General features: G+C 38.1%; 1 protein-coding gene across 8 annotated transcripts in view; it reads left to right on the forward strand.

Annotated features, from left to right (window-relative positions):
- Positions 1 to 14,401, forward strand: part of ELF2 (E74 like ETS transcription factor 2) — a 99,836-nt gene that overhangs the window by 13,355 nt on the left and 72,080 nt on the right. For 5 of the 8 annotated variants that reach the window (XM_024977417.2, XM_024977419.2, XM_024977418.2 and 2 more), the window contains exons 2-3: positions 12,786 to 12,873; positions 14,159 to 14,397. The exons of 1 other annotated variant lie outside the window; for it this stretch is intronic. In XM_024977417.2, the coding sequence (XP_024833185.1) occupies positions 14,326 to 14,397 (72 nt within the window). In that variant the 5' untranslated portion in view covers positions 12,786 to 12,873; positions 14,159 to 14,325. Of the gene's footprint in view, positions 1 to 6,486; positions 6,608 to 12,785; positions 12,874 to 14,158; positions 14,398 to 14,401 lie in introns of all 8 variants that reach the window. 2 more of the 8 variants (XM_059876143.1, XM_059876145.1) reach the window with 2 other exon arrangements.

Here is a 14,401-nt window from a genome sequence, read left to right on the forward strand (position 1 = left end):
AATTCTGTTAAAATAGTCGTCATTAATATGCGGATAAGTATACCTATTTCATATAGTTATAAGAATGAGAAGACAATGCATAAAAATGCATGATTTCATAACAAAGAAATAAAAAAATAGATATTGATACTATTGAGCCTGTCATTATATTAGCATTATAAACTACATATATAATTCCCATCAGACTTGGTAGATAATTAAAAAAATAGAACAATGAAATATGAATCAAAACTATTTTAGGAATTGAGTTCCAAATTTAAAAGGATTAATTTTACCAATAAAATGGCTAAGAACAGTTAAGGGTTTTTTTGGGGGGAACTAGTTGTGAGTTAAACTGTATATAAGTTTAGATTATCAAGCTGTAGTTTTTCTTATTATGATGATAATGTTAATACTGTATAAGAATGTCTCTTTAATGGGTTAAATTCAAATTTGTAGCATTGTCCTCTCCTTTTAAAGTCTAGTTTACTGACATTTAATTACAAGTAGTGAAATTTATCCTTATATTTCCATGATTTTGACAAATTCAATTTGTATCATTATGCAGTCACCACCACAGTCAAGATGTGAACAGTGCTATCACCCCCAAAAGTTCCTTGTGCCCTTTAAGATCAACTCCTTCCCACTGATCTGTTTTCTGTTCCTTTAGGACCTTTTCTTTAAATGAAATTGCCCTTCCTCTTACTGACCTGTTAGGCTGTTTAGATATAGTTGCTGCACTAGCAAGTAAGATATCTGTGACACTCTGCTGCTACAACTTTGTTACAAATTAGGGATTGCATAAAGAAGTAACTAAATCAGGAAAAAGTGACACAGCCTGTTGGAAAATTGGAAACAAGTTTGTCAATGGTTTAGTATTAATAAATGTTATTTAGTTTACCCAATATATTTGCTGCTGCTGCTACTGCTGCTAAGTCGCTTCAGTCGTGTCCGACTCTGTGCGACCCCGTAGACGGCAGCCCACCAGGCTCCCCTGTCCCTGGGATTCTCCAGGCAAGAACACTGGAGTGGGTTGCCATTTCCCTCTCCAATGCATGAAAGTGAAAAGTGAAAGTGAAGTCGCTCAGTCGTGTCCGACCCTTAGCGACCCCATGGACTGCAACCCACCAGGCTCCTCCATCCATGGGATTTTCCAGGCAAGAGTACTGGAGTGGGGTGCCATTGCCTTCTCCACCCAATATATTTAAAAGGAATCAATTCACGTGAATGGACTTCACATTTTAGGTGTTGTCATTATTATTCAGTTACTCAGTCATGTCTGACTCTGTGCCCCATGAAGTGCAGCATGCCAGCCTTCCCTGTCCTTCACCATCTCCTGGAGTTTGCTCAAACTCATATCCATTGAGTCACTAATGCCATCCAACCATCTTATCCTTTCTCACTCCCTTCTCCTCCTACACTGTAGATGTGAAACTAATAAAATCAGTTTTAAACCTCTCCTTTGACCAACCTCAGTTGTACAAGATTCAGTTCGTTTGCTCAGTCTTGTCCGACTCTTTGCAGCCCCGTGGACTGCAGCACGCCAGGCCTCCCTGTCCATCACCAACTCCTGGAACTTACTTACTCAAACTCAAGTCCATTGAGTCAGTGATGGCATCCAACCATCTCATCCTCCAAATGTTGGAGCTTTAGCTTCAGCATCAGTCCTTCTAATGAATATTCAGGACTGATTTCCTTTATGATTAACTGCTTTGATCTCCTTGCAGTCCAAGGGACTCTCAAGAGTCTTCTCCAACACCGCGGTCCAAACCATCAATTCTTCGGTGCTCAGCTTTCTTTATAGTCCAGCTCTCACATCCATACATGACTACTGGAAAAACCACAGCTTAGATGGACCTTTGTTGGCAAAGTAATGTCTCTGCTTTTTAATGAGCTGTCTAGGTTGGTCATAGCTTTTCTTCCAAGGAGCAAGCGTCTTTTAATTTCGTGGCTGCAGTCACCATCTGCAGTGATTTTGGAGCCCAAGAAAATAAAGTCTGTCACTGTTTCCATTGTTTCCCCATCTATTTGCCATGAAGTAATGGGACCAGATGCCATGATCTTAGTTTTTTGAATGCTGAGTTTTAAGCCAGCTTTTTCATTCTCCTCTTTCACTTTCATCAAGAGGCTCTTCAGTGGTGTCATCTGCATATCTGAGATTATTGATATTTCTCCTGAAATCTTGATTGCAGCTTGTGCTTTATCAGTTTGTCCACAATTAGATAAATCATCCGTGATTCATGACACAGAATGATTTACCCAGTCATTGTTGTTTATTGTGATCACACATGAGTCCATCATTCAGATGAGAACTAGAACTTTTTTTTTTTCTTTTTGGTCACACTGGTGTGACATTCTCCAAGAAATGTTCCCAACCCAGAGATCGAACCTTGCAGGAGGGATCTTAGTTCCCTGACCAGAAATTGAATTTGAGCCCCAGTAGTGAACAAAGCTAGTGGAGGTGATGGAATTCCAGTTGAGCTATTTCAAATCCTGAAAGATGATGCTGTGACAGTGCTGCACTCAATATGCCAGCAAATTTGGAAAACTCAGCAGTGGCCACAGGACTGGAAAAGGTCAGTTTTTATTCCAATCCCAAAGAAAGGCAATGCCAAAGAACGCTCAAAGTACCGCACAATTGCACTCATCTCACACGTTAGTAAAGTAATGCTCAAAATTCTCCAAGCCAGGCTTCAGCAATATGTGAACCGTGAACTTCCTGATGTGCAAGCTGGTTTTAGAAAAGACAGAGGAACCAGAGATCAAATTGCCAACATCCGCAGGATCGTGGAAAAAGCAAGAGAGTTCCAGAAAAATATCTATTTCTGCTTTCTTGACTATGCCAAAGCCTTTGACTGTGTGGATCACAATAAACTGTGGAAAATTCTGAAAGAGATGGGAATACCAGACCACCTGATCTGCCTCTTGAGAAATCTTTATGCAGGTCAGGAAGCAACAGTTAGAACTGGACATGGAACGACAGACTGGTTCCAAATAGGAAAAGGAGTACATCAAGGCTGTATATTGTCACCCTGTTTATTTAACTTATATGCAGAGTACATCATGAGAAACGCTGGACTGGAAGAAACACAAGCTGGAATCAAGATTGCCGGGAGAAATATCAATAATCTCAGATATGCAGATGACACCACCCTTATGGCAGAAAGTGAAGAGGAACTAAAAAGCCTCTTGATGAAAGTGAAAGAGGAGAGTGAAATAGTTGGCTTAAAGCTCAACATTCAGAAAACGAAGATCATGGCATCCGGTCCCATCACTTCATGGGAAATAGATGGGGAAACAGTGGAAACAGTGTCAGACTTTCTTTTTTGGGGCTCCAAAATCACTGCAGATAGTGACTGCAGCCATGAAATTAAAAGACACTTACTCCTTGGAAGGAAAGTTATGACCAACCTAGATAGCATATTCAAAAGCAGAGACATTACTTTGCCAACTAAGGTTCGTCTAGTCAAGGCTATGGTTTTTCCTGTGGTCATGTATGGATGTGAGAGTTGGACTGTGAAGAAGGCTGAGCGCCGAAGAATTAATGCTTTTGAACTGTGGTGTTGGAGAAGACTGTTGAGAGTCCCTTGGACTGCAAGGAGATCCAACCAGTCCATTCTGAATGAGATCAGCCCTAGGATTTCTTTGGAAGGAATGATGCTAAAGCTGAAACACCAGTACTTTGTTCACCTGATGCGAACAGTTGACTCATTGGAAAAGACTCTGATGCTGGGAGGGATTGGGGGCGGGAGGAGAAGGGGACGACAGAGGATGAGATAGATGGCTGGAAGGCATCACTGACTTGATGGACGTGAGTCTGAGTGAACTCCGGGAGTTGGTGATGGACAGGGAGGCCTGGCGTGCTGCGATTCATGGGGTTGCAAAGAGTCGGACACGACTGAGCGACTGAACTGAACTGAGTGAATCCCAAATTCTAACCACCGGGACTGCCAGGGAATGCCTGAGAATTAGAACCTTGACAAGAATTTACATCACATTTATCTGTGTGTGCCTTAATATATTTAAAAGTCTGTAATAGATTTTGGTTGTGTATATTTCTTATTAGTAGGAGTTCTCCTTTCTCCCCCTTTTTGGACGGAGGGGAATTACTTTACCTAGTCTCTTGTCTTTCAGTTTTGTTTTTGGATTCTGTTAAGAATTAAAAAAAAATTTTGTGTAGTCACGTTTAGTAATTCTTTATTTCTTGCTTTCCATGTATTTAGTAATTTTTCCTTAACTGTGAATTCATGAAGATATTCTTTATTTCCTTCTAATTTGAAAAAATTTATGTATTTAGGTCTTTAGTATACCTGTAATTTATTTTGTGAGTGGTGAGAGGTCGTAATTTAATTTTTGTCTTGTATGGATAATCACTTGTCCCAGCATCATTTAATAGTCTTTTTTTTTTTTTTTTCCCATTGATTTTAACACTGCCTCTTTGTACATTGTTTCCAATATGCATGTGTCTTTTTCTGACCTCTGTATTCTGTTACATTGTTATATTTGGTTATGTCTACACCACTACTTACTGTCTGATTACTAGACTAGACTAGGTAGGACAGTTCTTTTCCGGGGGCTTTGTTCACTTTTGCCAGTTTCTCTTGTGTATACTTTCCCCCTCTTAACTATCTTTGCAAGTTTTTTGTGAAACCCTCTTGGGAATTTTGACTGGAAATATATTGAATTTGTTGGGCTTCCCTGGTAGCTCAGCTGGTAAAGAATCCGCCTGCAATGCAGGAGATCCTGGTTCGATTTGTGGGTTTGGAAGATCCGCTGGAAGGAATAGACTACCCACTCCAGGATTCTTGGGCTTTCCTGATGGCTCAGATGGTAAAGAATCTGCCTGTAATGGAGGAGACCTGGGTTTGACCTCTGGGTTGGAAACATCCACTGGAGAAGGGAACAGCTACCCACTCCAGTATTCTGGCCTGGAGAATTCCATGGACTGTATAGTCCATGGGGTCGCAAAGAGTCAGACATGATGGAGCGACTTCCACATATTTGAATTTGTTAGATGAATTTGTTGAGCATTGATATCTTTAAGATATTGAGCTTACCTATCCAACACTGCCAGGGAATTCCCAAGACTTCTTTAATCTCTTTCAATAGATTTATTTATTTTCTCCATAGAGGTCTTTGTTAGGTTGAGTCTTAGATATCTTTGTGCAGCTGGTGGGATTTTAGTTCCTGGACCAGAGATTGAACCCAGGATGTGGCAGTGAAAGCACTGATTCCTAACTGCTGAAATTCCATAACTGCCAGTGAATTCCTAAGTCTTAAGTATCTTATATTTTTGTAGTTATTGTAAATTATATCCTTTTTAAAAATTACACTTGCTGTTTGTTGCTGGTATATAGAAAAGACACTTGATTTTTATATATTGATTTGTATCCACACAAATTGCAAACCCTCTTCTAATATCAAAAGGTTCTTTTGGATTTTCTACAGTATGTAGAGAGTTTTATCATTTATAAACAATGATAGCTTCATTTCCTCCTTGCCATTTCTTATGCTTTTTAATTTTTCCTTATCAAACTCTTCTGGTCAGGATTGCTAGTATGGTTTTGAATTGAAGTGGCAATTGTAGGTATGTTTGTTCTGTTCCCAGTATTGGGGGAAAGTTTTAAATATTTTGCCATTGCGTCTTGGCAGCTTTTTTCTTTTAATTATAAAATTTTATCAAGTGATCTTTATTGTATCTACCAAGATGATGTATTAATTATTACTACACAACAGATTACCTGCAACATGTGTTGATGGGGATGTGGAGAAATTAGAACCTTCATATGTACTGATGAGAATGTGAAATGATGTCATTTGGCATTTTCTCAAAATGTTAAGCATAAAGTTACTATGTGTTCCAGCAGTTCCACTCCTGGGTATATACCAAGAGAAAAGAAAACATGTCTACACAAAAACTTGTACATGAATTTTTATAGCAGCATTATTTTATAATAGTTAAAAAGTAGAAACAATTTTATACCAATTGATGAATGGCTAGAGAAAATGTGATATATCTCTGCAATGGAATCTTATTCAGCAATAAAAGAATTGAAATACTAATACATGTTACAAATAGATGAATACTGAAAGCATAGTAAGTGAAAAAGTCAGTCACAAAAGTTCACATATTTAAAATCCTATTTATATGAAGTGGCCAGAAAAAGCAAATCTCTAGAGAGAAAAGTAGGTTAGTCTTGCCAAGGACTAGGGGTTGGGGAAGGATAGGGAGGGACTGCTAATGGACATGAGGTTTTTTTTGAGAGGGAGTGCTAAAGATTTTCTAAAATTAGATTGTGGTAATGATTGCATCACTTCATTAATGTACTATAAACTTTTGAGTTATATGCTGTAAGTTGGTCAACTGTATGATATGTAGGTGTTAGTGTTAGTCACTCAGTCGTGTCTTACTCTTTGCAACCCCATGGACTGTAGCCCACCAGGCTCCTCTGTCCATAGAATTCTCCAGGCAAGAATACTGGAGTGGATAGCCATTCCCTTTTCCAGGAGATCTTCCTGACCCAGGGATTGAATCTGAGTCTCATGCATTGCAGCAGATTCTTTACCCTCTGAGCCATCAGAAAGCCCATGATATGTGAGTTATATCTCAATAAAACTTTTTCAAAAGGTAAGTACATATGTAGTTTTGTTAGATATTACCAAATTTCCCTCCCAAAGTGTGCCAATTTGCATTCCCATACATTTACAGTGTATAAATGTACAGTTTTACCAACAGATTATTGTTACACTTTTTAATTTTTACCAATCTGATAGATGAGAGAAATGGTATTTCAATTTTTAAAAAATTTGCGTTTTTCTGTGAGTGAATTTGAACATCTTATGTTTAAGGGCTGCTTTTATATCTGGTTTTGTGAATTGTGTGTTTTTCATATTTCTCTCTTTTTTTTTGGTCCTTAATTCTCTATTTTGTTGTTGTTCAGTCATTAAGTTGTGTTCGACTCTTTGCGACCCCATGGACTGCAGCATTCCGGGCTTCCCTGTCCTTCACCATTCAACCATCTCATCCTCTGTCGCCCCCCCTCTTGCCTTCAGTTTTTCCCAGCATCAGAGTCTTTTCCAGTGAGTCAGCTTTTTGCATCTGGTAGCCAAATTATTGGAGCTTCACCTTCAGTATCAGTCCTTCCAGTGAATATTCAGGGTTGATTTCCTTTAGGATTGACTGGTTTGATCTCCTTGCTGTCCAGGGGACTTTCAAGACTCTTCATCAGCACCACAGTTTGAAAGCATCAATTCTTTGATGCTTAGCCTTCTTTATATAGTCCAACTCTTACATCCATACATGACTCCTGGAAAAACCATAGCTTTGATTATATGGACCCTTTTTAATATACTCTCTAGATAATGCCAGCTTTTCTTCCAAGGACTAAGCTTTTAGTTTCATGAAAGCAGTTACTGTCCGCAGTGATTTGGAGCCAAGAAAAATAGTCTGTCACTGTTTCCATATTTTCCCCATCTATTTGCCATGAAGTAATAGGACCAGATGCCATGATCTTAGTTTTTTGAATGTTGAGTTTTAAACCAGCTTTTTCATTCTCCTCTTTCACCCTCATCAAGAAGCTCTTTAGTTTCTCTTTGCTTTCTGCCATTAGAGTGGTATCTGCATATCTGAAAAAGTGAAAGTGTAAGTCACTCATTCGTGTCGACTCTTTGCGACCCCATTGACTATATACAGTCCATGGAATTCTCCAGGCCAGAATACTGGAGTGGGTAGCCTTTCCCTTCTCCAGGGTATCTTCCCAACATAGGGATCAAACCCAGGTCTCCTGCATTTCAGGCAGATTAATATCTGAGGTTGCTGATAAAAAAATTCTCTCTTTTAGTAGTCTTTTGTGATATAGTATCCTATTTCCAATATCATAGATTGAATTTTCATTGTTTTTGTACTTTATATAAATAAAATCATACACATAAACTGTTTTGGGGGGAGAATGTGATCTGTATTCTAAGCAACTCAATTATAGTCTGAGGTGAATTTTTTCTGAGTGATACTTAAGTTTGCTATCATTTCTCAGAGTTTTTTTAATCTGGAGAGTTCAGTTAGTGTTCATTATTCAAAGATGTTTCTCTTATTGTTATGCCAACTTCCACCCCTTCTTCTAGTTCCAAGCCAAATGGTGACTCTCTAATGAATTCTCTCTTCCCACCCCCCAGGGCTGATTGGGTGTTCCTTTTTAAAATATTTCCACTGTACTTTGTAGTTTCCTTGCATTTACATTAATGTAATTGCTTTAAGTGTTTCTCCTTACCATATTCTAATCTGTTTGAAGGGTGAGTCCTAGCTTTCTATTTTTGTGTTCCTGGCATAGTGCTGTATTTGGTATATAGTTAAGTGCTTAATAAATGTTACTGAAAGAACTGGTATGGTAGAGAGAAGAAAGAGGTGATGTTATTATAGGGGAAACGTTGTCCTTGGGGGACAGGTAGAATTTGAAGAACCAAAGAAGAGGGCATTCCTGTTGAGAGAAGGGAACCAGCAAAAGGATAGGGACAGGAATGAGCTTGGTCTGTGTAGTGAACAGTGAAGATATTTGTCTTATTGGGACATGTTTGTTTATCCTTGTATTCACCACATCTTTACTGTGTATCTGCTGTATGAAACCCCTGGTTTAGTTGGTATAAATCACAAAGTTTTAAAACCTGGATACACAGGTGTTTAAACTTGGTGCTTTGAGAAAATAGTAAGAAGATAATATTAAGATGGTAGAGAAGCCCTCTGAAGAAAGGCGTTAAGTGTTGGGCTTGATATGGTTCATCGGAGGTGGTAAGTGGATGATCTGCTGGAAACTGTTATTTTCCTGATGTTTTTCTGAGGAAGGTATATAATGTGGATTGGGGGGAGAGAATTACAGAGAATATTGATCCCTTTGGTGATGCAGGTACTTTAAAGCTGAGACCTGTTAAGACAGCTAGGAATTGGCCAAATGGGCAAACAGAGGAAGGATGTCAAGAGAGAAGAATAGAGAGCTGTAAACAACTGTGGCATTAAACAACCACAATGGAGGGGGTAAAAAGGGAAGAGGAGGCTGGACAAGGGAGCATGGATTAGGTTTGTGACTTCCATCCCCATGCATATCAGAATGAACATTTCATAACTTCTGAAAAAGAGACTTAGACCCCTTACTTGTTCTTACTAAATCAGTATGCTTGCAAAGATTGAAATTTCATCGTGTAGGTGATGATGAACTGTTGAAGAATTTTGAGAGGGGCTTGACATTATTCAGTCTTGGTTTACCCTGCCGGTGCAGTTAGATGGACTGGAAAGGAGGGGAGATTAGAGGCCAAGAGGCAAATTCTGAGGCTCTTACAACTTCAAAAAGATGATAAGAACCTCAGCTAGGGCAGATCTTATGAGATTATAGAGAAGAGTCAAGAGTGAAAGAAGATGATAATGATGATGGAAAAAGAAGCCACAGATGCCTTTAGCCTCTGTTTATTAGGCAACTTGTGTAGGCGATGGTGTGGTTTACAGAGCTAAGCACAGTAGGAGAGGTCATACTTTGGGGGAGGTAGCAGAGAAAAAATTTAGTTTGGGACATATTGGGTTTCTCTCACATTTTTATTCATCCCACTTAATGGCTAATCCAAGTGCTCTGATTGGTTTCTCTGGAGTCATTCTTGACTCTTCTCTTGCATTCACACCCCATATCCAGTTTGCTATCCAATTTTGCTTCTTTTATCTACAAAAATTTCTGAAAGCTCGCTGTCGACTCACTACCACTCGGCCCTCACCACTGTCGCTTCCCACCTGATTGTGATATTGGCTTCTGCACTGATGTCTGCTTCCGCCTTGTTCTCCTGCCTGCTCTCAGTCCAGCATCTGGTGAGTGATCCTTTTAATAATCAGGGCGTCTCTCTGCATAAAATCCTCCTTCTCCCTGGATAAAAGTTGGAGTCCTCAGAGAGGGTTTCCCTTTTCCCACCATCCCTTTCTCTTTCCTCTCTGTCATCATCTTCTGTCTTCCTTTTACTCACTTCACTCCAGCTCTCTTGTTGATATTTGAACTACTCAGGCTTATTCCCTCTTTAAGATCTTGAATTTTCCCTTTCCTTTCACTGGGGAGCTGCCCTGACTTCTGCCAGTCATTGGCACAGCTCATTCCTACTTCCTGAGTTTTCACTCATGTGTCACTTTTTCAGTGAAATCTTCCTTGATCACCCAGTTTGAAATTGCAACCCTCTTCCTTGCTGAATATTCTCTCCCTTTGGCTCATTTGTCTCCTTAGCCTTTATCACCATCTGCACATGTGTAATACATATTTTGCTTATTTTCTTCTCTCCACACTGGAATTTAAGATGCTTAAGAATAAAGACTTGTGCTTTAAAAAAATATATTAATTTTTTATTGTGTTGGGTCTTTGTTGCTGCACAGGCTTTTCTCTGGTTGCAGCAAGTGGGGGCTACTTCCTTAGTTGTGTGTGGGTCTCTCATTGTGGTGGCTCCCTTGTTGCAAAGCGCAGGCTCTAGGGGGCTGCAGTAGTTGCAGCATGTGAACTCAGTAGTTGCGACTCCCAGGGCTCTAGGGCACAGCTTCAGTAGTTGCGGCCCACAGACTTAGCTCTGTGGCTTGTGGGATCTTCCTGGATCAGGAATTGAACCCTTGTCTCCTGCATTGACAGGTGGATTCTTTACCACTCAGCTACCAGGGAAGCCCAGGACTTTTGCTTTATTCACCACTGTAACTCTAACTGAAAACTACTAGTACATAAAAGGCGCTCAATTAATATTTATTGATTGGTTGAATTAATTAACGTAGTCCTTGGGATATCCTGGAATCGATGCTTGCTGTTTAAGTTTGCAGGGAAGTATAGGCAAGAAAATATCTAGTAGACAAACTGGCACCCATAAAATGGTTTAGACTGGAAGAGAGATTTGAGTGAAGCCAGGGCAGTGTCTAGGATAGTTTAGAGAGAGTGTGAAGATCTGAAGAGGACTAGGGAGGGATGGCGTCCTGGAAATACCTGCCAGGACTGACTAGAGAGTTACTCTCTCCTTAGAGTTATCCAGGCGGGAACCCTAGTCTGGGCCTTGTGCTTTAGAGGTCCTCATCTGGCCTTTTTCCAGCTATCCCGCTCCTGATAGGATGAAGATTTTGAGGGACTAGTCCATCTGGAACCCGTATCTAGATCAAGCTAAGAGTATTTGTATCCTCAAATTCCCTGTCCACGTGGTCCTTCACAGGTCTCTTCCCTGGTTCTCTCCTCTTAGACTGTACCACATGTATGTATCCCTGGCCTAAGGGATGGCCAAGTGGCAGCTGTTTGCAGGCATGTAGGCAGAGGTTAGACATGTTGCTGGGATGTCCACATGTATATATATGAGGCTCCTTGTAGTATGGAGTGGAACCAAAGATGGGATGAGCAAAAGGCAGGCTGCAGGGCAGTGGGGAGTATGGTCTTCGCATTCCCTATCCCCTCCCCCCAGTTGATGTTGAGTCTGAGAATGCCAAATCAGAACTCAGCCTTTTAAGTTTTTATAAAAGTATATATGTCAAGATAGTGGGATAGAATAAAATTTACTAGCTTGTTAGTTTGGTTTATAGCTTTAAAATATTTAGGCATATGGTATATGGGCTTACATTTGTACTCTTAAAGCTCCTTGAAAACTAGGGGTGGGCCTGCAACAGGAAATTGAAAAAGAGTATCTGGAGAGGGAGAAGATAAGATAGTTTCAAGGAGGGAATGAACAGCAGTGTCAGGTGTTTCAGAGACATTAAATCCTATGAAGACAGAAATGTATCCTTTGGATTTGATAACCAGAATTTAATAAAATTTCACTTGGTGGTGATGGATACTAAACTTCTGTAGAAGGAACACCTGAGAAATCAGAAAGTGGAGGCACAGTTTAAATGATTTTTTTTTTTTTTTAAGTAGAACTGTATCTGAGAAAGGAAGGGACTAGAGGGCTATGCAGGGTCGTGGAGGAGTCATGTTTACAATGAAAGGGTCTTGTCTGTCCTGGCGGTCCAGTGGTTAAGAGTCCATGCTTTTACTACAGGGGCGTGGGTTAGATTCCTGGTCAGGGAACTAGGATCCCACATGTTGTGTGGCATGGCCAAGAAATTAAAAAAAAAAAAAAAGAGAGAGTCTTATAAATATTTGGATGTTGAGGAAAAGAACCCAGTGTTAAGAAAGAGAAAAATAAGGAAAAAGAAGGAATAATTGATGGAACAAGGCCTAAGATCCAGTGCATCGGTCAGTAGATCAGCTTTAGAAAGCAGAAGGGCTATTTGAGGAGGCTTGGAGTGTTTGGATTTTGTGTGAATGCTAACTTTTGAAGAGTGAGCAAAAAAGTGAATGGCAGGAAAGTTTAACATGCAATAATATATTAATGTTGTTCAATAGTAGTTTTCTGGGTTAGTCTTTTTTTTTTTAATTTAAAAATTTGTTTAAGTTTAAATTAATTGTTTTTTTTTTTATTGAAATTAGTCTTTTTAAACTTGATTTAATACTCCTGGAGTTCTGAAGTTATACTTGCAGCCATGGGTTAAAATCCTCCTATTGGCTGATTGAAATATAGCCCATAATGTGGGGTATAGGCTATGTATGTGGGAATCTGTTGTTGTTCAATAATTGTCATTTAGTGATGACTTAAAACTTTAAGTCTGATAAAAAACTTTTGATTCTTCAGTAGCTTAGAAGTAATTTATTATGTTCATTATAAAATATGTGCCATCAGGCTTGGAGATGATTTGTTGTAGTATAAGTACATATTGTCTGAATCACATCTATTTTGAGTAAAATATTTTTAATAGAGTTATATTAATACTGTTTTTTTCCCCCCACTAGTAGTTCCAGGGAACTGCTGTTTTATATTCTAATTCTTGCCAAATTGTGAAACTAGTGAAGGATGCTTAGACTACTTAACATTCAAATTGTAAGTAAAATTTATTTCTGCTTTTATTATCTGTATGATTAGAAAACAGAAATTGAAAATAATTGTTACTTTATGTGATAATAATGAGATTCAGTGTGATGGGATTGAGGATTTTTCTTAGTTTTTATTCCTAAGATACAAATATTTCCTATCCTATTTTCTGTTGATAAGATCAAGAAGAAGACTAATAATACTGAATAGGTCTTAGGTAGTGAGGTGAAATTTCTGCTTTTTTTCAGGAATTTTCTATTTGTTATAGAAGTTTATGGAAATTCTTTATTATTTTATTTTCATATTTAATATAGGACATGTTATTAATGGAATGATTAATTAGAAATAATTATTTTCTCTTTAAATATGCTTAGTTTTTCTGTACTCTTAAATTTTTGTGTGAAAAATTCTATTAAAAAGCCCTGTGATTTCTTTGTGAAATATTTAATGTACACAAAAATAAAATAAAACGTAACTTTTTAAGAAATAATCTAATACATAAATCAAGATGATGTACATATTGCCGTTCATCTCCACTAGGGGAAAAAAACTTGAATTATATTTACTTGAAACCATTTGCTATATTGCATTTTGAATCAATACCAAAAAAGTTATTGAAGAAAGAATGAGAAAGTAATATTAAAGGCATTCCAAGTCATTTCACTACTTTATTTTCAAACTATTGAAAGTATAAGTAACTCAAATTAATCTGTTTTACAGATCTTGTAGAGTATACAAAATGTGAACACAAAATGAGCCTGCTACTGTAAGCAAAAGATAATTCTAATTAGTTATTTATATACATACATAAACAACATAAACATAAATTCATATACATAAACAAACCAAATGAACCAAGGAAGACTGAAATATTTACAAACCAGTACGTCTTTTAATTTGTTAAATAGGTGAATAATTTTAGAAGTTGTCTTGGTCCAGCACATTTTATGTTTTTAGTGCATAAATTTTTTTTTTAATTTCAGAAATTCTTACCAAAATATTTCAGGAATAATAGTACATCTTCATAAGGGGAGAAAGTTGTAACATTTTATTTCTTAGAATATAAACATCATAAGGTCACCAGTGTGCAATAGCTTGGTAAGAACTGCAGATTGTGAACTTGACTGCTCTAAGAGAAATGCTCATAACTGCCCTCTTTTGACACAGAGCTGTATAAGCCTAGCTCTTTTTTTCTCAGTTTATAAAAATGTTAAAAAATTTTATTGCAAAATAGTTTGTGCTGCTTTATATCCTTGTATTTTTTTAAAATAATTTTTCAAATTCTTCTTCTTAGGCTCTCTGGTTAATCATCTTAAGAAGACTGGATTTCTGGATATCAACTCTACTCCATCTCTATTGACTTTTAAAATATGATAATGCAAACCTATAACACTGACAATCATCCATGAACCTTTAATTACATTGACTGGTAGCGTTTGAAGCTTCCTCAGGGAGTAAACAATGACATCAGCAGTGGTTGACAGTGGAGGTTCTATTTTGGAGCTTCCCAGCAATGGAGTAGAAAATCAAGAGGTTA

This window comes from Bos taurus, chromosome 17 (assembly GCF_002263795.3).
Source record: "Bos taurus isolate L1 Dominette 01449 registration number 42190680 breed Hereford chromosome 17, ARS-UCD2.0, whole genome shotgun sequence".
Classification (NCBI taxonomy): domain Eukaryota; kingdom Metazoa; phylum Chordata; class Mammalia; order Artiodactyla; family Bovidae; genus Bos; species Bos taurus.